A 23,483-nucleotide genomic window follows, 5' to 3' on the forward strand; every position below is an offset into this window, starting at 1 on the left:
GTATTTTCACATCATGCTTTAAGAAAAACCAACAGATGCGTGTATGAAAACATTTATTTTACAACTAGAAAATGATCACATGAATGAACTATTACAGTTTGAAAGCAGATGACCCCCATATTTCATGTTTTATCAACAAAGTGAATTGAACAGTCATACATACAAAATACACAAAGAGATATGTTGATAAATAAAAAGTTAACCCTAAAATTCATAGTTTATTTTTTTAATATTTTTTTGGCAAACGTGCTGTATTATTCCAGTAAACTACACGAGAAAAAACAAAATGTGTAACACTTGGTGAAAACAAAACAAAACAGAATAACAGTAAAAATGCCACAAAATATTCTTTGCACAACTGGAGGTTTTGCTACATCATTCCGTCTGGTTTGTTGGAGTCTTTAGAAAAAAGGGCGAGGGCTGAGTGGTGCATAGTTGGCGTCCGTTTGCGTTTTTGTCTGTAGAACATCCACTCGGGACATTAAAAGAAAAAGTTCTTCATTGAGGCATAAGAACATTTCAAGCTGGAAGGCACGTGATGCACAATTTTCAAGGCATTGAACACAAACAAATCCCTGTTAGTTCAAAAGAAAACAAATAAAACACCTCACTTGCGATCCCTTGTCTTTTTAAAAACATAACACAAATATAGTTACCGAGACATTCAAGATATTGGATTGTTTACAGTCAGATCAATAACCTCACAAACATTCTATCTTTTTGTATTGTCCCATCACACAGTGAACCTCATGTCTGATGTCGTTTTCTGCTGGGAAAAAAGAATGAGGTTTGATGTGCCCTTTGCAGATTTGCTGGAATCAACAGAAATACAAAAATCAGTAAAAGAGGCGGGCAGGTGTGTTATACATTCCTTAGAAATTCAAATGTTAAGGAAGCCCATTTTTGCTCGGGGGGAAACAAAATGACTCAAAAAGAACTCGTTAAAACATTAAAACTAAACACATCATTTTAACCTCACATATGAGCTTCAGACAAGTTCATAAGGTGGACTATTATTCATCAGCCATGTTAAGAGCACCAAGCCCGACAAGATAAAACAATGAAAGTTACAAAACATCGGCGTAAAAACATACTTAAAAGACTAAAAAAAAACCAAAAAAAACATTGCTACCTTTTTTTTTTTTTTTGGTTTAAATAGTTGTATCAGAGTGTAACTAAGCTAGCATTAGAAACAATAACAAAAACTGAGCAAAAGTCTCAATCCATCATCATGGATTCAACCAAAACCACTTCCTTGCTCAGTCACTAAAAAAGTCTGAGTGGAAAAGAAAATAATCAAGTAAATCTGCATTTTAAGTATAAAAGTGATTGGTTGTGACCCTGAGAAATGGACTGCAGATTCATGTCAGAACAAATTGTCTTCTTCCCCGCCACTAACACAGGCCTACCACCATGCAACACGTCGCACACTGACCCAAGCAAACACACAAACTTCATACTTATAAGTCATATTTTTCCACTTTTTCAAAAAAATATTTGAGTTTTTTTTTTTTTAAATACATTTTTTTTTTACATTTCTATTCATCTGAAAGCTACCGTTAAAACAAGGCAAGTTTAGTGATATCTAACCCAGTTTTTTCCCCCAACATCTTTTTTCTTCTTACGCTCAAGAAAATGTCGCAAAAAAGTACTTAATTACAAAGTTCGAGGCGGGTTCGGCTGCCGACGTCGTCCGCTCATTCGATGGAGATCAAACGTCTGATCAGATGTTTCCCATCGTGCAGCTTGATGATATTTATGTGATAAAAATGATATCAAGCTTTGAAAAATCGTCACCGGCCGTGACATGGTCGTGCTGGGGCCAGGTGAGCCCGCCTCTGAGTAAAGTGACCTACAGCGTTGATTCTACTCATGGGAGGGGGTAGAAAGAGGAGGTTGCCGTGACAACAGGAGGAGGTACGGGGACGATGACAGAAAAAAAGAAAAACGACCAGCCAGTCTGCTCCTTGGCGCCTGACTTGCTGCTGGTGCGAGGAGGAAGAGGAGGAGGATGATTGAAGGCCTTTAGAAGTTGAGGTGCCTCTGGCTGGGCTGGTGCAGGTGGACGGCGCCGGCCTTGGGGGGGTGCAGCAGGTTGAGACGCCGCAGGGCGTTGCGGGACAGCGCTTGGCCGGCGAGGCTCGGGCGCTGAGGCAGAAGGGCGCCGCGGCCCGAGAGCGCCGCCGCGTAGGAGACCGGGTGGAGGCCGGGTCGACGCTGGATCCCCGTCACGTCTGATCTGCAGGGGGAGACAGATGATTATTATTAGAGATGTCTGATAATGGCTTTTTTGCCGATATCCGATATTACGATATTAATAACTGGGATTTATATAGCGCTTTTCTAAGTACCCAAAGTCGCTTTACACGTAGAACCCATCAATCATTCACACCTGGTGGTGGTAAGCTACTTTCATAGCCACAGCTGCCCTGGGGTAGACTGACGAAGGCGTGGCTGCAATTTGCGCCAACGGCCCCTCCGACCACCACCTATCATTCATCATTCAATTCACCGGTGTGAGTGGCACCGGCGGCAAAGGGTGAAGTGTCCCGCCCAAGGACACAACGGCAGCGATTTTTTGGATGGTAAGAGGCGGGGAGCAAACCTGCAACCCTCAGGTTTCTGGCACGGTTGCTCTACCCACTACGCCATGCCGCCCCATTGTCCAACTCTTAATTACTGATTCCGATATCAACCGATATTGATATATACAGTCGTGGAATTAACACATTATTATGCCTAATTTTGTTGTGATGTAACAAGGTTTTCCAAAATGAATCAACTCAAGTTATGGAAAAAAATGCCAACATGGCACTGCCATATTTATTATTGAAGTCACAAAGTGCATTATTTGTTTTAACATGCCTCAAAACAGCAGCTTGGAATTTGGGACATGCTCTTTCAGGAGGTTGGGGTGAGCGGGGGGTGTATATTGTAGCGTCCCGGAAGAGTTAGTGCTGCAAGGGCTTCTGGGTATTTGATCTGTTGTGTTTATGTTGTGTTACGGTGCGGATGTTCTCCCGAAATGTGTTTGTCATTCTTGTTTGGTGTGGGTTCACAGTGTGGCGCATATTTGTAACAGTGTTAAAGTTGTTTATACGGCCACCCTCAGTGTGACCTGTATGGCTGTTGACCAAGTATGCTTTGCATTCACTTGTGTGTGTGTCAAAAGCCGTAGATATTATGTGATTGGGCCGGCACGCAAAGGCAATGCCTTTAAGGTTTATTGGCGCTCTGTACTTCTCCCTACGTCCGTGTACCACTCCGTACAGCGGCGTTTTAAAAAGTCATAAATTGTACTTTTTGAAACCGATACCGATAATTTCCGATATTACATTTTAAAGCATTTATCGGCCGATATCGGCAGTCCGATATTATCGGACAATTATTATTATTATAAAAATAAATTTTATATACATATATATATATACACATATATATATATATATATATATATATATATATGTGTGTATATATATATATATATGTGTATATATATATATATATATATATATATATATATATATATATATATATATATATATATATATATATATATATATATATATATATATATATATATATATATATATATATATCACACACACGCGTCAACTACACCATACAACAAATGTGCTACTTTAAAATAATAGTAATTTGGTCCAATAATATTTAGATAATATTTACTGCATAACATAAATTAATTTCCATACTTGGATAGGAATAACAGACCAAATAAATGTTACACAGTCATAGTAACTTCCTGGCACTAAACCTGCAGAAAATTGTTTTTCTCTGGGTTACACTGTGCACTGTTTTAATACACTTCATTAAACATTTCTTACATATTTCTTATTTTTGCACCTTCGTCGTAAGAGGTTATTGTTCAATGTGGATTTTGTTTACATTGTTTTCCACGACATTTTCTTTCCTCTCTGCTTCGATAACTGAGGGGATTATAAACCAGAGGAAGGTTACATTTGAAATAAAAAATATTTACATTTTAATATTTTTTTTCTCCTGTTCCTTATTTTCCATAGGTCTTAAAAAATGTCAATATCTATTGATAATCGACCATATCTATATCCATAACTTTCTACTAAATTTTTGCTTCTGAGACTTTGTATGTGTTAGTAAATATGCAACATAATTAGATATTTGTTTATATTGACAAATGCACTGTTTTAAACTGCAATATTGTTCAATTAAGGACACTTAGCTTGTGTGCTAAACTGTTGTGTAGTTGCTAGCTTCTAGTAGCCTTGCATGTTTACCTTTTTGTAAATGGCTCGACTAAAAGAGAAGACCAACCTTGTGTGCTTATTGGAGGACATTAGATGTTTACTAGTAGACGCTGCAGGACTTCATGTATCGGACATGTTAAATGAAGGCCGATACCACATGATGTTTTTTGATGATATTGGACGATCAGTACAACCCTAATTAATTACCTGTGACGCGGGACGTCCAGCGAGCGTCTGCCTTTCTCCTTCCCGCCCGAGGCAGCTGGCGTGGTGGCCCCGTTGCCGGGCAACAAGCCCAGTTCAAGGTCCAGGGAGCGGGGCAGGGCGTCAAGGTTGAGCCTGGGGGGGCTGTGGTGGGCGTAGACGGACATGCTGGGGTGTTCTATCAGCAGGTTCTCCAGCGGGCTGGCCTCCACTGGGACCGGCTGGTTGCTGCGGCCGGTGAAGCACGGCGGCGGGGTGACGAACCAGCTCTCCTCCAAGGAGGTTGCGTCCAGACGCTGGAAGTCGTCGTCCTCCTCCTCCTCTTCCTCGGCGCCGCCGTCCGGGTCGGTGTCGGCGGTGGAGTTGAGGGAGGTGCAGGAGGCGTAGCGGATAGGAGGGCTGGCCATCGGGGACGGCACCACGACCAGGTCTTCGTCCTCGTCCGGGCCGACGGTGGACCTTGAGAGGCTGTCCCCGGCCTGGCTGGAGCAGGAGTCAGCTGGGAACACAACAAAGGAGTTTTTTTTAGTCTTAAGAATGCTGCACAAAGTTAAAGTACCAATGATTGTCACACACACACAGTAGGTGTGGCGAAATTATTCCCTGCATTTGACCCATCACCCTTGATCACCCCCTGGGAGGTCAGGGGAGCAGTGACCAGCAGCAGTGGCCACATCCGGGGAATCATTTTTGGTGATTTAACCCCCAATTCTAACCCTTGATGCTGAGTGTCAAGCAGGGAGGTAATGGCTCCCATTTTTATAGTCTTTGGTATGACTCGGCCAGGGTTTGAACTCACAACCTACCGATCTCAGGGCGGACACTCTAACCACTAGGCCACTGAGTAGGTAAACTCCAAACTCCAAGAATAAGCGCGGTCACAATTAGACTTGTCCGATAATGGCCTTTTTGCCGATATTCCGATATTGTCCAACTCTTAATGACCGTTTCCGATATCAACCATACCGATATATACAGTCGCGGAATTAACACATTATTAGGGATGTCCGATAATGGCTTTTTGCTGATATCTGATATTCCGATATTGTCCAACTCTTAATGACCGATACCGATATCAACCGATACCGATATATACAGTCGTGGAATTAACACATTATTATGACTAATTTGGACAACCAGGTATGGTGAAGATAAGGTCCTTTTTTTTAATAAATAAAATAAATAAGATAAATTAAAAACATTTTCTTGAATAAAAAAAGAAAGTAAAACTATATAAAAAGAGTTACATAAAAACTAGTAATTAATGAAAATGAGTCAAATTAAGTGTTAAAGGTTAGTACTATTAGTGGACCAACAGCACGCACAATCATGTGTGCTTACGGACTGTATCCCTTGCAGACTGTATTGATATATATTGATATATAATGTAGGAACCAGAATATTAATAACAGAAAGAAACAACCCTTTTGTGTGAATGAGTGTAAATGGGGGAGGGAGGTTTTTTGGGTTGGTGTACTAATTGTAAGTGTATCTTGTGTTTTTTATGTTGATTTAATAAAAAACAACAAAAAAACCAAAAAAAAAACCGATACCGATTAAAAAAACAAAACGATACCGATAATTTCCGATATTACATTTTAAAGCATTTATCGGCCGATATTATCGGACATTTCCTCACATTATTATGCCTAATTTTGTTGTGATGCCCCGCTGGATGCATTAAACAATGTAGCAAGGTTTTCCAAAATAAATCAACTCAAGTTATGGAAAAAAAGTGCCAACATGGCACTGCCATATTTATTATTGAAGTCACAAAGTGCATTTTTTTTTTTTTAACATGCCTCAAAACAGCAGCTTGGAATTTGGGACATGCTCTCCCTGAGATAATCCTGATACCCACTACAACTATGGGAAATACTATACTTTGACTTTCACAAAGTGCATTTAAATTTTTTTTTTTTTTTTTAAACATGCCTCAAAACAGTTACAAAAACAATGAAGGCACACAGCTTCAGTCCAGAGTATACTAGAGCAGTGGTCCCCAACCACCGGGCCGCAACCCGGTACCGGTCAGTGGATCGATTGGTACTAGGCCGCACAAGAAATTACAAAATATATATATATATTTTTTAAATTAAATCAACATAAAAACACAAGATACACTTACAATTAGTGCACCAACCCAAAAAACCTTCCTCCCCCATTTACACTCATTCACACAAAAGGGTTGTTTGTTTTTGTTATTAATATTCTGGTTCCTACATTATATATCAATATACATCAATACAGTCTGCAAGGGATACAAGTCCGTAAGCACACCCGATTGTATTTTTTTATGACAAAAAACAATAAATAATAATAATAATAATAAATAATGGGACATATTTTCAAGCGTTGACCGGTCTGCAGTTACAAAAAGGTTGGGGACCACTGTACTAGAGCATACTTGCCAACCTTGAGACCACCGAATTGAGGATATGGAGGTGGGGATTGAGGGGTGGGTGTTTGGTGGTAGCGGGGGCTGTATATTGTAGTGTCCCGGAAGAGTTAGTGCTGCAAGGGATTCTGGGTATTTGTTCTGTTGTGTTTATGTTGTGTTACGGTGCGGATGTTGTCCCGAAATGTGTTTGTCATTCTTGTTTGGTGTGGTTTCACAGTGTGGCGCATATTTGTAACAGTGTTAAAGTTGTTTATACGGCCACCCTCAGTGTGATCTGTATGGCTGTTGACCAAGTATGCCTTGCATTCACTTATGTGTGTATAAAAGCTGTATATATTCCGTGACTGTTTGTATGGAGGAAAAGCGGACGTGACGACAGGTTGTAGAGGACGCTAAAGGCAGTGCCTTTAAGGCACGCCCCCAATATTGTTGTCTGGGTGGAAATCGGGAGAATGGTTGCCCCGGGAGATTTGGACTCTGATCTGTCAGCATAAAACTGCAGTGCCTGAAAAGCACCAGCAGGGGGCACTGTGGTCTGATGTCAAATGACCTCAGGGTGACTAATAGCAGTAAGAAACAGTTAATGCTGTGTTTGCTGGGCTGCAGGCCACAGATTATTAATAAATCCCCGTCCATGAGAAGATGCCAACATGGACTGCCCCCGTGCCAAAATCCACACGTTGCTCTCCCGATCCTCCAATGATTCACAGACAGGAAGTTAGGGGGGGGGGGGGGGGTGACTAAAAATAAACCATTAGACGTGACTTTTTAAGGACTACAGTTAAAAATCATCAAGGATCGTCATTTATTGACTTTTACCTTCCGGAAATTTTGTTTTGCAAACAAACTGGTCACGTGACCAGAGCGAGGAAAACTTTGTTAAATGAACCCTTGTAACCTCACTGTTTACTTCCTGTTTGGAAGCAAACACGCTTGACGGAGATCGTCCCTGCATGTGACATCTGCGCCACACCCACCGGCTCACTGCTGTGTACACAGCTGCCTCTTTATTAGGCACACCGTATAATTAGAGTCAGTGAAGGTCCTAGGGTTCGATCTTTCTGTGTGGAGTTTGCATGTTCTCCCCGTGACGGCGTGGGTTCCCTTCCGGGTACTCCGGCTTCCTCCCACCTCCAAAGACATGCACCTGGGGATAGGTTGATTGGCGACACTAAATTGGCCCTAGTGTGTGAATGTTGTCTGCCTATCTGTGTTGGTCCTGTGATGAGATGGCGACTTGTCCAGGGTGTACCCCGCCTTCCGCCCGAAGCAGCTGAGATAGGCTCCAGCACCCCCCCCCCCCCCCCCCCCCCGGTAGAAAATGGATGGATGGATGAAAATAAGATATAGTATGTTCCCTAATTCAACTATATGTTTGTTGTTATTGTGCTTGTACTATCAGTGTTTCCGCTACATTTGTGTTAGAATATACAAGAAAGTCAAGCTGATTTTAAAAAGTAATCATTTTCTATAAGGGTGATAGGCTCCAGTCAAAGACGTAGTGGATAGTTTGTTTTGTTTTTTTGGTTGCGCCCCAGAAAATGTTAATACTGTACGTATCGTGTATTACACACATACTTGCCAACCTTGAGACCTCCAATTTTGGAGGTGGGGGTGGGGGCGGGGGCGTGGTTAAGAGGGGAGGACTATATTTACAGCTAGAATTCACCAAGTCAAGTATTTCATATATATATATATATATATATATATCCCCGCAACCCAAGGGAATAAGCGGTAGAAAATTGGATGGATGGATATATATATATATATATATATATATAAGAAATACTTTACTTTCAGTGAATTCTAGCTATAAATATATATATATATATATATATATATATATATATATATATATATATATATAAGAAATACTTGAAATTCAGTGTTCATTTATTTACACATATACACACACATAACACTCATCTACTCATTGTTGAGTTAAGGGTTGAATTGTCCATCCTTGTTCTATTCTCTGTCACTATTTTTCTAACCATGCTGAACACCCCCTCTGATGATGCATTGCTGTGTGGCACGCACAAAAGTGCTTTCATCAAATGCACTAGATGGCAGTATTGTCCTGTTTAAGAGTGTCACAACATTGCCGTTTACGGCAGACAAACTGCTTTACGGTAGACGAAAACGTGACTGCTGTTGTTGTGTGTTGTTACCGCACTGGGAGGACGTTACTGAAACTGCCTAACAATAAACCCACATAAGAAACCAAGAACTCGCCCTCGATCATTCTATAGTTATAATGATTCGGCAGGCACGTTGTTTATATTGTGGGAAAGCGGACTCAGGTCCGCATGGAGCTGGAGGGGGCGTGGCCTCCAGCTCCGCCTGAATTTCGGGAGAAAATTTGTCCCGGGAGGTTTTCGGGAGAGGCAGCTATTTGATTGTAACGTGCCACTTGGTTGTAGTTTTTATAAACAACATTTGGAGGTGTTGAAATCGCCGTATAAAAATCGCTAATGCTAATCAGTAGCATTTCAACAGCAAACCAAATGTATCTTAGCATCGAGCTAGCACATTTTAGGAAACAAAGTGTTTTTTAAGTCAATTTCTCTGTTGGCATTGACAATTGCAACATTACCTAGAGGTAGTTTGGCTGTGTCCGCTCTCAGTGCTGCTGGAGTGATGGCCAAGTGCAAAAGGGCAAAGAGTCGGCAACACAGGTACCAGAACATGGCAACTTTGGATTTTACTTGAATCAGTGGTCGGTAGGACCGTCGGGACTCGGTCGGTGGTAAATAAAAGTAGAGGATTCGGTACATGTCCCTAGTAACGGCGCTCTTAACCCAAAACACTGTCATATTTGTTTAATGATTTATTTCTTTTATTCAATGAATATCTTCCCCTTATGCCCATATTTGGCTATGAGCTAATGCAAGCGAGTAAGACGAGATATTTTGGGCGGATGATACGGTGTTCGCCAACTAATGACGGGAATACTTGGAAGTCAAATTTTTGCTTGCAAATTAAAGCTTAACAATTAGCAAAGAGCAAAGCTCTTATCTCAAAACACTCGTAAGTTAGGGCACTCCTAAATGGAGGTACCACTGTATATTCTGGTTAATACAGAAATATTGTGTGCATGGATCCGCAGTGAATGTGTAAAAAGGCTTGATTGTGACCACAGTATTAATTTGGACTATTTTTACCTGTTTTGACAACAACTCAGCTGAAGCGGGACGCCCGTGCACTCAATGCCCCGTGCAAAAAAAAAGAAAGAAATGTTCACACGCTTGCGGAATCTGGGTCGGCTCAAGTGGAGTGAGGCTGAGCGGTGCACTCTGTTTTGACTGGACTCAGGCTCTTAAAATGTCGACAGAGGCAAAATCCAATCATATTTAATTTTGTCTGTATGCGAGTGGGACGAGTTAAGAATCTACCCAATCACAGTAGCATGTGGGAGAAGCTAATATTTCGAGATGAGTCATACTGTACTGAATTACTGTTACTATTAAAGACGGTAGGGCAGGAGCAAGGTCGCTCACTCTACCACTACTTTTGTTGCACACCATGGGCGAGCTTGCCTTCCAATTTAATTAGTGCACTTTAATCGATCTCCTTGGCACACTGTTCAGCTATTGATTGCACGACTTGACAACCCAAAAGACCAGATTTGAAAGACGGGAATGTGAAATTACATACGTTGTAGATTTATAATACTAAATGGGTCAGTGGCAAAGACGCCACTCAGTGTAGTCATACGCTTGATTCCCCTTTGGGTGATGGACGGCTGGCAGTGCTTCATAGCAGCAGTTGACCTCCAGGGCCCCAACTCCCCCCCCCTCTGCTGCGAGTTGTCGTGACTATATGTAACTTGTTTATGTGTGCATGGCACTCCAGACTGGGCCCCCTTAGGAGCCCATTCTGGATTGTATTTTTTTACTCATCTTCTTCCCCGGCGTTTTACCTTTTTCCCACCTTTTACGGGGCACCTCGTGGCGACTCATCAGCGTTCCTGTTCTGTAACCCTGTACACTGTTTGTCTAATCTTGAACGGGTTTGTGCTGAAAACATAGTTTCGTTGTACTTGTTGCAATGACAATAAAGACCTATCCTATCCTATACACAAAATAAAACAGTGGCTCTTAAACATTTTTCCCCCCTAAGAAAAAAACTTTGCTCACCAAGTGCAAGCATAATGACCAACATTAAAATACGGTAGCATTGTAGGCCTAAGTCTTCATTTTAACAGTGTTGAGTGATAGAAATGACGGCGCGAGACGGTTCTGTTTTTGTCTTGTTTATTTTGGCGTCGACTACGGGCTACAGTAGTCGGATTGTACCGACTTCCATTGAAGCCGTACAAACTAGAGATGTCCGATAATATCGACCTGCCAATAGTATCGGCCGATAAATGCTTTAAAATGTAATATCGGAAATTATCGGTATCTGTTTCAACCTCCCGATTTTCCCGGGAGACTCACGAATTTCAGTGCCCCTCCCGAAAATCACCCGGGGCAACCATTCTCCCGAATTTTTCCCAATTTCCACCCGGACAACATTATTGTTGTCACTGTGAACCCACACCAAACAAGAATGACAAACACATTTCGGGAGAACATCCGCACCGTAACACAACATAAACACAACAGAACAAATACCCAGAAGCCCTTGCAGCACTAACTCTTCCAGGAAACTACAATATACACCCCCGCTACCACCAAACCCCGCCTCCCCCAACCCGCCCACCACAACCCCGCCGTGTTAATTCCATGACTGTATATATCGGTATCGGTTGATATCAGAATCAGTAATTAAGAGTTCGACAATATCGGAATATCGGCAAAAAAGCCATTATCGGACAGCTCTAGTACAAACCTTTGATAACGGCTCAAGTCACGTCATTACAATATTAAATTAAGTGATTTTTTGGGGTACCACTAGATGGAGCCCATGTACCACTGACATAGAATACAACTAGTTTGTTTCTTCATAGACCATTATAGTCATATATTATTCAACATTTGAAAAAAAAATGGTTGATTTCAGCACCGGATTATAAGGCGAATTAAAGGAGTCATATTATTATTTATTTTTTCTCAATGTAAAAGACTTCCTTGTGGTCTACATAACATGTAATGGTGGTTCTTTGCTCAAAATGTTGCATAGATGATGTTTTACAGACATCTGCGGTCCCCTTCAAGGTTCCTTATTGTCCCATTGGGTTGAGTTTTTCCGTGCCCTTATGTGGGATCTGAGCCGAGGATGTCGTTGTGGCTTGTGCAGCCCTTTGAGACACTCGTGATTTAGGGCTATAGAAGTAAACATTGATTGATTGATGTCTTACCTTATACACACACCATAATAATACTCAGATGTTGAAGCACATCAAGCGGTGTGGCTTCATAGCTTACCAAAGTCGTACTAAAACATTTTTATCGATTTTTGAGCACCGTGTGTAATGTTCTACATTTTCAATGGAACATATAAAATGTTGGTGTTGTTTACTTGAGCCATATCGCAATCAAAGCGCAGTCTGCACATATCTCTTATGTTTGACGGCCATCTACTGGTCACACTTCTGTACCAAATAAAATTGCTTCGAGGTCGGTAAGCAAAACCGAAATTATTCCTTACATTAGGTGCACTGGGTCATTAGGCAAACTGTTGCGTTTTGAGAAGAAAAAAGGATTTTAAATGCGCCTTATAGTCCGTAAAATACGGTACCTACTTATTGACATATTCATCAACTTAGTTTTTGTTTATGTACCAAATAAAATTGCTTCGAGGTCGGTAAGCAAAACCAGAATTATTCCTTACATTCGGCGCACTGTCGAGTTTTGAGAAGAAAAAATGATTTTTAAGTGTGCCTTATAGTCCGTAAAATACGGTACCTACTTATTGACACATTCATCAACTTAGTTTTTGTTTAGTTGAGTCATATTGCCATCATAGCGCAGTCCACACATATATCTTATGTTTGACTGCCATCTACTGGTCACACTTGTGTACCAAATAAAATGTGAGGTCGGTAAGCAAAACCATAATTATTCCTTACATTTGGCACACTGTCGAGTTTTGAGAAGAAAAAAATATTTTTAAGTGTGCCTTATAGTCCGTAAAATACGGTACCTACTTATTGACATATTCATCACCTTAGTTTTTGTTTAGTTGAGACATACTGCCATCATAGCGCAGTCTACACATATCTCTTATGTTTGACTGCCATCTACTGGTCACACTTATGTACCAAATAAAATTTGAGGTCGGTAAGCAAAACCAGAATTATTCCTTACATTCGGCGCACTGTCGAGTTTTGAGAAGAAAAAATGATTTTGAAGTGTGCCTTATAGTCCGTAAAATACGGTATCTACTTATTGACATATTCATCAACTTAGTTTTTGTTTAGTTGAGTCATATTGCCATCATAGCGCAGTCCACACATATATATTATGTTTGACTGCCATCTACTGGTCACACTTGTGTACCAAATAAAATGTGAGGTCGGTAAGCAAAACCATAATTATTCCTTACATTTGGCACACTGTCGAGTTTTGAGAAGAAAAAATTATTTTTAAGTGTGCCTTATAGTCCGTAAAATACGGTACCTACTTATTGACATATTCATCAACTTAGTTTTTGTTTAGTTGAGACATACTGCCATCATAGCGCAGTTTACACATATCTCTTATGTTTGACTGCCATCTACTGGTCACACTTATGTACCAAATAAAATTTGAGGTCGGTAAGCAAAACCAGAATTATTCCTTACATTCGGCGCACTGTCGAGTTTTGAGAAGAAAAAATGATTTTGAAGTGTGCCTTATAGTCCGTAAAATACGGTACCTACTTATTGACATATTCATCAACTTAGTTTTTGTTTAGTTGAGACATACTGCCATCATAGCGCAGTCTACACATATCTCTTATGTTTGACTGCCATCTACTGGTCACACTTATGTACCAAATAAAATTTGAGGTCGGTAAGCAAAACCAGAATTATTCCTTACATTCGGCGCACTGTCGAGTTTTGAGAAGAAAAAATGATTTTGAAGTGTGCCTTATAGTCCGTAAAATACGGTACCTACTTATTGACATATTCATCAACTTAGTTTTTGTTTAGTTGAGACATACTGCCATCATAGCGCAGTCTACACATATCTCTTATGTTTGACTGCCATCTACTGGTCACACTTATGTACCAAATAAAATTTGAGGTCGGTAAGCAAAACCAGAATTATTCCTTACATTCGGCGCACTGTCGAGTTTTGAGAAGAAAAAATGATTTTGAAGTGTGCCTTATAGTCCGTAAAATACGGTACCTATTTATTGACATATTCATCAACTTAGTTTTTGTTTAGTTGAGTCATACTGCCATCATAGCGCAGTCTACACATATCTCTTATGTTTGACTGCCATCTACTGGTCACACTTATGCCCATCCATCCATCCATTTTCTACCGCTTATTCCCTTTTGGGGTCGCGGGGGGCGCTGGAGCCTATCTCAGCTACAATCGGGCGGAAGGCGGGGTACACCCTGGACAAGTCGCCACCTCATCGCAGGGCCAACACTGATAGACAGACAACATTCACACTCACATTCACACACTAGGGCCAATTTAGTGTTGCCAATCAACCTATCCCCAGGTGCATGTCTTTGGAGGTGGGGGGAAGCCGGAGTACCCGGAGGGAACCCACACAGTCATGGGGAGAACATGCAAACTCCACACAGAAAGATCCGGAGCCTGGGATTGAACCCCAGACTACTCAGCAACTTCGTATTGTGAGGCAGACGCACTAACCCCTCTGCCACCGTGCGTCATACTGCCATCATAGCGCAGTCTACACATATCTCTTATGTTTGACTGCCATCTACTGGTCACACTTATGTACCAAATAAAATTGCTTCGAGGTCGGTAAGCAAAACCAGACATATTCCTTACATTCGGCGCACTGTCGAGTTTTGAGAAGAAAAAATGATTTTTAAGTGTGCCTTATAGTCCGTAAAATACGGTACCTACTTATTGACATATTCATCAACTTAGTTTTTGAGATGCTCTGCAAAAACCTTAATAAAAGAGGTTCCAAGACAGCTTCAAAGATCCGTTATGTTTTATACTTTACATTTTAGACGACAAAATGTACTGAATTTTTAGTCGGCTAAATGTTGAGGAATTTAGATGGCTAAAACTTGACGAGGACTAAAATGCATTTTCGTCAAAACGTAACTAAAACCTCTCTCTTTTTGCATCTCTTACCATGCTTTGCCCGAAATGCCTCACCAGGCCTCGCACCGCCGCCCTTTTTACCACAACCCAGTTGAATTTGCCAGTTGGACCGGTTTTAAAAGAAGTGGCGAGACTCACCCAGGAAGTTGACCAAGATCCAGTCTTCATCCTCCTCTTTCTCCTGGCAGTCTCCGGGTCGGCCGCAGCGGCTCAGATCCTGTGCGGCGTCGTCGTCGCCGCCGAACAGGACGCTGGCGAACCTCTGGAACATCCTGGGTCGTGGGTGTCGGGCCGAGGGGAAGGGAGAGCGACGCGTGGCGCGGGGCGATGGCAGGGAGGCGCTTTGGTCATCGGCTACAGGCTTGGCAGCGGCGGACGAGGGGCTCTGCGGAGGTGCTAAAGTGCATCAATGACGTGTGGTTGCGACTCATCTGAGAGGCAGAGGGCGGCACATAGCTCGACGTGTGGAGGAGACAAAGAACAAGACCTAAAAGACAGAATAGTCAGGAATAAACTTTAGCAGTAGGATCTCAACTAGAGGTTTTCTGGTGATTAAATGACTCAAAAAAAGCAGGAAAAACAACATGGATGTCTCATAATAGCTAAGACAGGATTCGTCTTAGCAGCTGCAGTTGGTAACAAAAAGAGGCTGTGAAGTAGAAAAAAAAAGAAAGACACAGCTGGACAGCAGCAGGTCCGCTTTTCGCAGTTGGTTTTTCACACTGGAGGACAAAGCAGAGTCCATCCCCACTGCTGCTTCTTGGCTTTCTCTGAATGCACACAGCAGGGCTCAATTACCATCTGAGGTCACTCTGAGTTTCTTTAGCACCGCAATGAGCCTAATCACAGCTAGAAGGTGGAACATTTTGCTCCATAATGCATTTCATAATCGATGTAAACGCTGCAAAGCAAAAACTTCGGGACTCACTTTGCAGCACTTGAAATAACCGATTTTCACAGGATGCGTCACGACGGTCGTGTCTGTTTCCACCGACATGATTGAGACTTTTATTAGTAGATTGCACAGTACAGTACATATTCCGTACAATTGACCACTAAATGGTAACACCCGAATACGTTTTTCAACTTGTTTAAAAGGGGAACATTATCACAATTTCAGAAGGGTTAAAACCATTAAAAATCAGTTCCCAGTGGCTTATTTTATTTTTCGAAGTTTTTTTTCAAAATTTTACCCATCACGCAATATCCCTAAAAAAAAGCTTCAAAGTGCCTGATTTTAACCATCGTTATATACACCCGTCCATTTTCCTGTGACGTCACATAGTGATGCCAACACAAACAAACATGGCGCATAGAACAGCAAGCTATAGCGACATTAGCTCGGATTCAGACTCGGATTTCAGCGGCTTAAGCGATTCAACAGATTGCGCATGTATTGAAACGGATGGTTGGAGTGTGGAGGCAGGTAGCGAAAACGAAATTGAAGAAGAAACTGAAGCTATTGAGCCATATCGGTTTGAACCGTATGCAAGCAAAACCGACGAAAACGACACGACAGAAAGCGAGGACGAATTCGGCGATCGCCTTCTAACCAACGATTGGTATGTGTTTGTTTGGCATTAAAGGAAACTAACAACTATGAACTAGTTTTACAGCATATGAAATACATTTGGCAACAACATGCACTTTGAGAGTGCAGACAGCCCAATTTTCATCAATTAATATATTCTGTAGACATACCCTCATCCGCTATATTTTCCTGAAAGCTGATCTGTCCAGTTTTGGAGTTGATGTCAGCAGGCCAGGGAAGCTAGGGTCGATATTCTTCTCTTGCCAAGACATCCAGGGGGTTTAGCTCGCTCGTCTGCGGGAACAAACTGCCGCCATTGCTTGCCGTGCTACCGAGGTCCTTTGTCCCTGAATTGCTCACACACTCCGGCAGATTCAATGGGGGGTCTGGCGGCAGATTTCTTTGAGTTTATCGTTGGAAATGCATCTGAGTGTCGCAGGATATCCACACATTCTTGCCATCTCTGTCATAGCATAGCTTTCGTCGGTAAAGTGTGCGGAACAAACGTCTAATTTCTTGCCACTTTCGCATCTTTGGGCCACTGGTGCAACTTGAATCCGTCCCTGTTCGTGTTGTTACACCCTCCGACAACACACCGACGAGGCATGATGTCTCCAAGGTACGGAAAACAGTCGAAAAAACGGAAAATAACAGAGCTGATTTGACTCTGTGTTTCAGAAAATGGCGGATTGCTTCCCCCGAGAGCGAATAATAGAAAGGCGTTTAATTCGCCAAAATTCACCCATTTAGCGTTCGGAAATCGGTTAAAAAATATATGCTCTATTTTCTGCAACATCAAGGTATATATTGACGCTTACATAGGTCTGGTGATAATGTTCCCCTTTAAGTCGGGGTCCACGTTAATCAATTCATGGCATAAATATATACTATCAGCATAATACAGTCATCACACAAGTTAATCATCAGAGTATATACATTGAATTATTTACAATCTGGGGGGTGGGATGTGGAGGGTGTTGGGGGGTTAGGTTTGGTTGATATCAGCACTTCAGTCATCAACAATTATATCATCTGAGAAATGGACATAGTAACAGTGTAGGACTGACTTGGTAGAATATGTACAGCGAGCAGTGAACATAGTGAGCTCAGAAAGCATAAGAACAAGTATATACATTTGATTACCGTATTTTTCGGAGTATAAGTCGCACCGGCGTATAAGTCGCACCTGCCGAAAATGCATAATAAAGAAGGAAAAAACATATATAAATCGCACTGGAGCCCGACCAAACTATGAAAAAAACTGCGACTTATAGTCCGAAAAATACGGTATTTACATTTGATTATTTACAATCCGGGGAGGTGGGATGTGGTGGGGGGATGGGGTTAGGCTAGGGTTGTAGTTGCCTGGAGGTGTCCTTTTAGTGTGGTTTTGAAGGAGGATAGAGATGCACTCTTTTACACCTGTTGGGAGTGCATTCCATATTGATGTGGCATAGAAGGAGAATGAGTTAAGACCTTTTGTTAGATCGGAATCTGGGTTTAACGTGGTTATGGCGGTCATTTACGTTATGGAAGTAGTTTGACATGTACTTCGGTATCCGGTTCCTTGCGCTAAATATACGCAGAACTTCTATTTTTTTGCCGGTTGCCATAGCGGGACGGATCAAATTGAGCTAAAATCTCCTTGTGTTGGCCAGGAAGTCATGCACAGGCACAAAATAAATGATCCGGTTTACTTTCAAAATAGTCCCGTCTTCAAGGCACTTTGAAACGGGCATGAAGTCAACAAGTTTTTTTAGACGTAATTTCTACTTGTTGCAGATTGTGGCGGTCCAAAATTCAAGGATCATAAACAGGCATATCCCGGGAAGCTATGTGTGCATATGGGATCCTATGCCAAATGCCAGCTGATACAGGGGCAGGGTAGGCAGGGCCGTGGTTCGTGGGAGTTGTGCGTGTCGCCAGGGATGATACTGTTGTGTTGTTGCTTGATACAAAAAAATAAATAAGAGTTGACGATCGGCAAGGCAAAACCGCCGTCTTTTTACGAGTCAAGTCAATGCCGTCCGTCACTGTGGGTATTGATGGACGGCAAAGCTCGAGACATTCCGAAGTGTTTACTTTATCACACGATTCTCGTAAAAGTCAGCGCAACAGAACGCGATTACTTTACCATGAATTGATAATGTAACCTATTTTTATGGGCTTTCCTCTTGGTGATGTTAAGTTCCTGTTATACGCTGTCATACAGTATATGCCTTGAGCTCTTATTTTGAAGGCGCTAAGGGCAGAAGTGATGACACGTTGTTGGAGTGGAGCGGAGGTTTTGAAAAGAAGGTAAATAAAGTGGTCCTCGTGTAAACTGGAGATTCCGTGTTTATTATTTTGTAGTTTCATACCGTATAGGCGACATATATAAACCCTCGGTTACATTAGGCATATACCATACTTGCCAACCGTGAGACCTCCGATTTCGGGAGGTGGAGGGAGGGGTGGGCGTGGTCGGGGTGGGACGTGGGCGTGGTTGGGGGCGTGGCTAAAAGGGGAGGAGTATATTTACAGCTAGAATTCACCAAGTCAAGTATTTCATATATATATATATATATATATATATATATATATATATATATGAAATACTTGACATTCAGTGAATTCTAGCTATATATATATATATATATATATATATATATATATATATATATATATACATATATGAAATACTTGACGTTCAGTGAATTCTAGCTATGTATATATATATATATATATACGTGTGTATATATATATATATATACATATATGAAATACTTGACGTTCAGTGAATTCTAGCTATATATATATATATATATACGTATATATATATATATATATATATATATATATATAAAATAAATACTTGAATTTCAGTGTTCATTTATTTACACATATACACACACATAACACTCATCTACTCATTGTTGAGTTAAGGGTTGAATTGTCCATTCGTGTTCTATTCTCTGTCACTATTTTTCGAACCATGCTGCATTGATGTGTGGCACGCACAAAAGTGCCTTCATCAAATGCACTAGATGGCAGTATTGTCCTGTTTAAGAGTGTCACAACATTGCTGTTTACGGCAGACGAACTGCTTTACGGTAGACGAAAAACGTGGCTACTTGTTGTGAGTTGTTGCCGCGCTGGGAGGACGTTAATGAAACTGCCTAACAATAAACACACATAAGAAACCAAGAACTCGCCCTCCATCATTCTACAGTTATAACGTGATTGGGCAGGTATGCTGTTTAAATTGTGAGTTAATACTCAAATAAAATATTTGTTATTATGGACCTGAGTCCGCCTGAATTTCGGGAGAAAATTTGTCCTGGGAGGTTTTCGGGACAGGCGCTGAATTTCGGGAGTCTCCCGGAAAATCCGGGAGTGTTGGCAAGTATGGCATGTATGACAGCATATAACAGGAACTTAACATCACCAAGAGGAAAGCCCATAAAAATAGGTTACAATAACGTAGACCCCGACTTAAACAAGTTGAAAAGCGTATTCGGGTGTTACCATTTAGTGGTCAATTGTACGGAATATGTACTGTACTGTGCAATCTACTAAAGTCTCAATGCCGCAGCCGTGACGCAGCCGGTGGAAATTAAGTGAAGCGCGACAACCCGCACTGTGGTACGTTTACGACCCACCCTCAGCTTCGTACATCTCCACATCCGACTGCTTAAAGGGTTATTTTTGTACCACGACTCAATGTTATTTAATACTCACAGTGCGGTCCTAACTCTTGTCAGTAGACGCGTCGCTTTCCAGTTTGTATGTTTATGTAAAACAAAGTGCAAGAACCAATGTAGCCGACTCTCGCAAAACTGCCTTAAGATATAGCTAACTAGCAACTAAAGCGTTTTTTGTGCTTGGTAAATTAACATAATTGATATAAACCCAGCAGCAAACATGTTGTTGTCGTGTTCGTTTACGTTTGCAAGCGCAACTTTGCCTGCTTCCGTAAACAACGCCATGTGACGTTTAGGGGAAACGAGTTCTTTGTTGAACATATATTATGAATGTAAGTTATAAATTCGTCAGAACCCCTCTGCATTTCGTGGCCATGTGTCGTTAAAAGGCACACGACCTATCGTTCTTAAAAATGGACCCAAACTCACTCGTCGCATCCGTTTTACGCATTTACTTTCCGAAACTTAAACGCACCGCATCGTTCGCGGTGTCTGCGATGCGTTCACGTACGTCGTCTCCATTGGTCAATTTTCGTTTTCCCTGTAGTTCCAACTCTGTAAACATCACAGGGTGGAAAAAAACAACAACATCTGAGGTCTGATAATCGGTTGTACCGCCTCCCTTGGCGACTTTTTCGGGCAGGCAAACAAACAGAACACGTATTATTTTCCAGCACTTAAACGCACCGCATCGTTCGCAGTGTCTGCGATGCGTTCACGTACAATGGTCAATTTCGTGTAGGTTTTCGGTGGAGTTTAAACTCCGTAAACATCATGGGGTGGGAAAAAAACGACCAGCGTACAAAAACAACAACATCCGAGGTCTGATAATCGGTTGTACCGCCTCCCTTGGCGACCTTTTCGGGCAGACAAACAAACAGAACACACAATAAAACTGCTTTTGTTTGCTGGCCGATTAAACAAATCCAACATATCACATCCGGGAACCCTGATAACATGATTTGCTGAATTATGAGGAGCACTCAAGATCCCGTTGAAAATTTGCAGGAAAATACTCAAACCTACGAGTTACTAATCTAATTTAAGTACATTTGAAGAGATTTTTGGTACGGTTTTCACACATCGACTCGTGAATCAATCGGCTAATTTAGTTTATGTGGTCGAGCAACCAGTTTTGAGTTCTCCAAAAGCTTTAAGGCGGTTGAGCCTGTTAGTACTGTAGAATGGGGGTGGGGGTTGTAATTCGACACGGTTCGGCATTTGAAAACCGTCTGTTTTAACTTAATCTCAAAACAATGTAATAAGGAAAAAAAAACCTTCTAGAATGTACTGAAATGGTGCACATTTGCCATGAATAGGTTTTTAAGCACTTAAATGTCGAAAGGCTAACGCGGCAGAATAAAACGTGAAGAAAACGGACCAAAAACATCTCCATTGAACAACAAGAAAACCAAAAAGAAAGTCGACGATAAAAGTAAAGAGTGATCGTGCAGATAAGCGAGTATTGCAGAGAATAATCAATGGCGGTTGAGTGGGGGTAAAACAAAGAACCCACCTGCAGCTGAGGAGAAAAGGAAGCTTTAAAGTAGCACAAATCGACGTTCAACTCCGTTCAAATGTGAGGTAGCCGTGTTACTTTTCGAAAAATGGAAAAAAGTCAGGTTTCTTCTCAGAAGAAATAAAGTATAAAACTGAGCCTCGACGTCTGCGGTGCGCTTGCTCCTCTTTGCCCAACTGCTCCTTTTGTTATTGTTTTCGGCCTCCCAACAGCTGATCGCCATTACGTCAGGAGGCGGGGCCCTGGTGGGAGGGGGAAGATGGGGGCGGTACTCTGGAGCCGCTCGACCAATCACGGGGCGCGACACTGGCTGTCACCAAGCCACGTGACCAGCCGAGTGGAGCTGGTCGAAGGACATGACTGGACAAAACCTTCCTCCCGACTGGGTTACATAAGAGCCACAGCATCCGCTTCCGGTTCCAAGGCTAACACACTGTACTATTAGTGTATTATGGTCGTTACAATATGTAATAAACCTCTCCTTGTTTATGTAAACAAGCAAGGGAGGGAATAACTTTGGGCGCGGATTTTTGTTATCAAAACAAATTACGTAAAAAAAAAACCGATACAAACGTGCCACCGCACAGATGTTACTACTTTTTAAAGTCACGGTGCAGTTGATACACCCAACATGATAGGATTTGTAAACTTCCATTTGAGAAACACAAATAATGTGTTCCAGCGGAGGAAATAACTTTGGGCGTGGATTTGTGTTATCAAAAATGCAGAGGTGGGTAGAGTAGCCAGAAATTGTACTCAAGTAAGAGTACTTTAGAGATTTATTACTCAAGTAAAAGGAGTAGTCACCCAAATATTTACTTCCATCCATCTTCATCCGCTTATCCGAGGTCGGGTCGCGGGGGCAGCAGCCTAAGCAGGGAAGCCCAGACTTCCCTCTCCCCAGCCACTTCGTCCAGCTCTTCCCGGGGGATCCCGAGGCGTTCCCAAGCCAGCCGTGAGACATAGTCTTCCTAACGTGTCCTGGGTCTTCCCCGTGGCCTCCTACCGGTCGGACGTGCCCTAAACACCTCCCTAGGGAGGCGTTCGGGTGGCATCCTGACCAGATGCCCGAACCACCTCATCTGGCTCCTCTCGATGTGGAGGAGCAGCGGCTTTACTTTGAGCTCCCCCCGGATGGCAGAGCTTCTCACCCTATCTCTAAGGGAGAGCCCCGCCACCCGGCGGAGGAAACTCATTTCAGCCGCTTGTACCCGTGATCTTGTCCTTTCAGTTATAACCCAAAGCTCATGACCATATGTGAGGATGGGAACATAGATCATACTTGCCAACCTTGAGACCTCCAATTTCGGGGGGTGGGTGCGGGGGGCGTGGTTGGGACGGGGGCGTGGTTAAGAGGGGAGGAGTATATTTACAGCTAGAATTCACCAAGTCAAGTATTTCATATATATATATATATATATATATATATATATATATATATATATATATCCCTGCGACCCCGAAGGTAATAAGCGGTAGAAAATGGATGGATGGATGGACATTAGAGATGCGCGGTTTGCGGGCACAACCGCGGAGTCCGCGGATTATCCGCGAATCGGGCGGATGAAATTTAAAAAAATTAGATTTTATCAGCGGGTCGGGTCGGGTCGGGTCGGGCGATTAAAATTAAAAAAAATTAGATTTTAAATAGATTCAGGCGGGTGGCAGTTAAACCAATTCGGAAATATGATGTAGCGGCTAGCTACGGGGTGTTAGCC

The 23,483-nt window shown here is 42.0% G+C and overlaps 1 protein-coding gene across 2 annotated transcripts; it reads right to left on the minus strand.

The window, feature by feature from the left end:
• Window positions 1-25: 25 nt before the first annotated feature.
• On the minus strand, window positions 26-21,974 carry tp53inp1 (tumor protein p53 inducible nuclear protein 1). 2 transcript variants are annotated; one of them, XM_061956754.2, is made up of 4 exons: window positions 21,763-21,974; window positions 15,171-15,519; window positions 4,452-4,947; window positions 26-2,239 (listed from the first exon to the last, which is right to left on the minus strand). In XM_061956754.2, the coding sequence occupies exons 2-4, from the start codon at window positions 15,301-15,303 to the stop codon at window positions 2,026-2,028; spliced, it is 843 nt and encodes a 280-aa protein (XP_061812738.1). In that variant the 5' UTR covers window positions 15,304-15,519; window positions 21,763-21,974; the 3' UTR covers window positions 26-2,025. The 2 variants fall into 2 exon arrangements, with proteins under 2 accessions (XP_061812738.1, XP_061812746.1); XM_061956762.2 differs by lacking the exon at window positions 21,763-21,974 and adding an exon at window positions 20,284-20,452.
• Between the last annotated feature and the right edge of the window lie 1,509 nt (window positions 21,975-23,483).

The sequence above is a fragment of the Nerophis lumbriciformis genome, linkage group LG04, assembly GCF_033978685.3.
Source record: "Nerophis lumbriciformis linkage group LG04, RoL_Nlum_v2.1, whole genome shotgun sequence".
Classification (NCBI taxonomy): Eukaryota; Metazoa; Chordata; class Actinopteri; order Syngnathiformes; family Syngnathidae; genus Nerophis; species Nerophis lumbriciformis.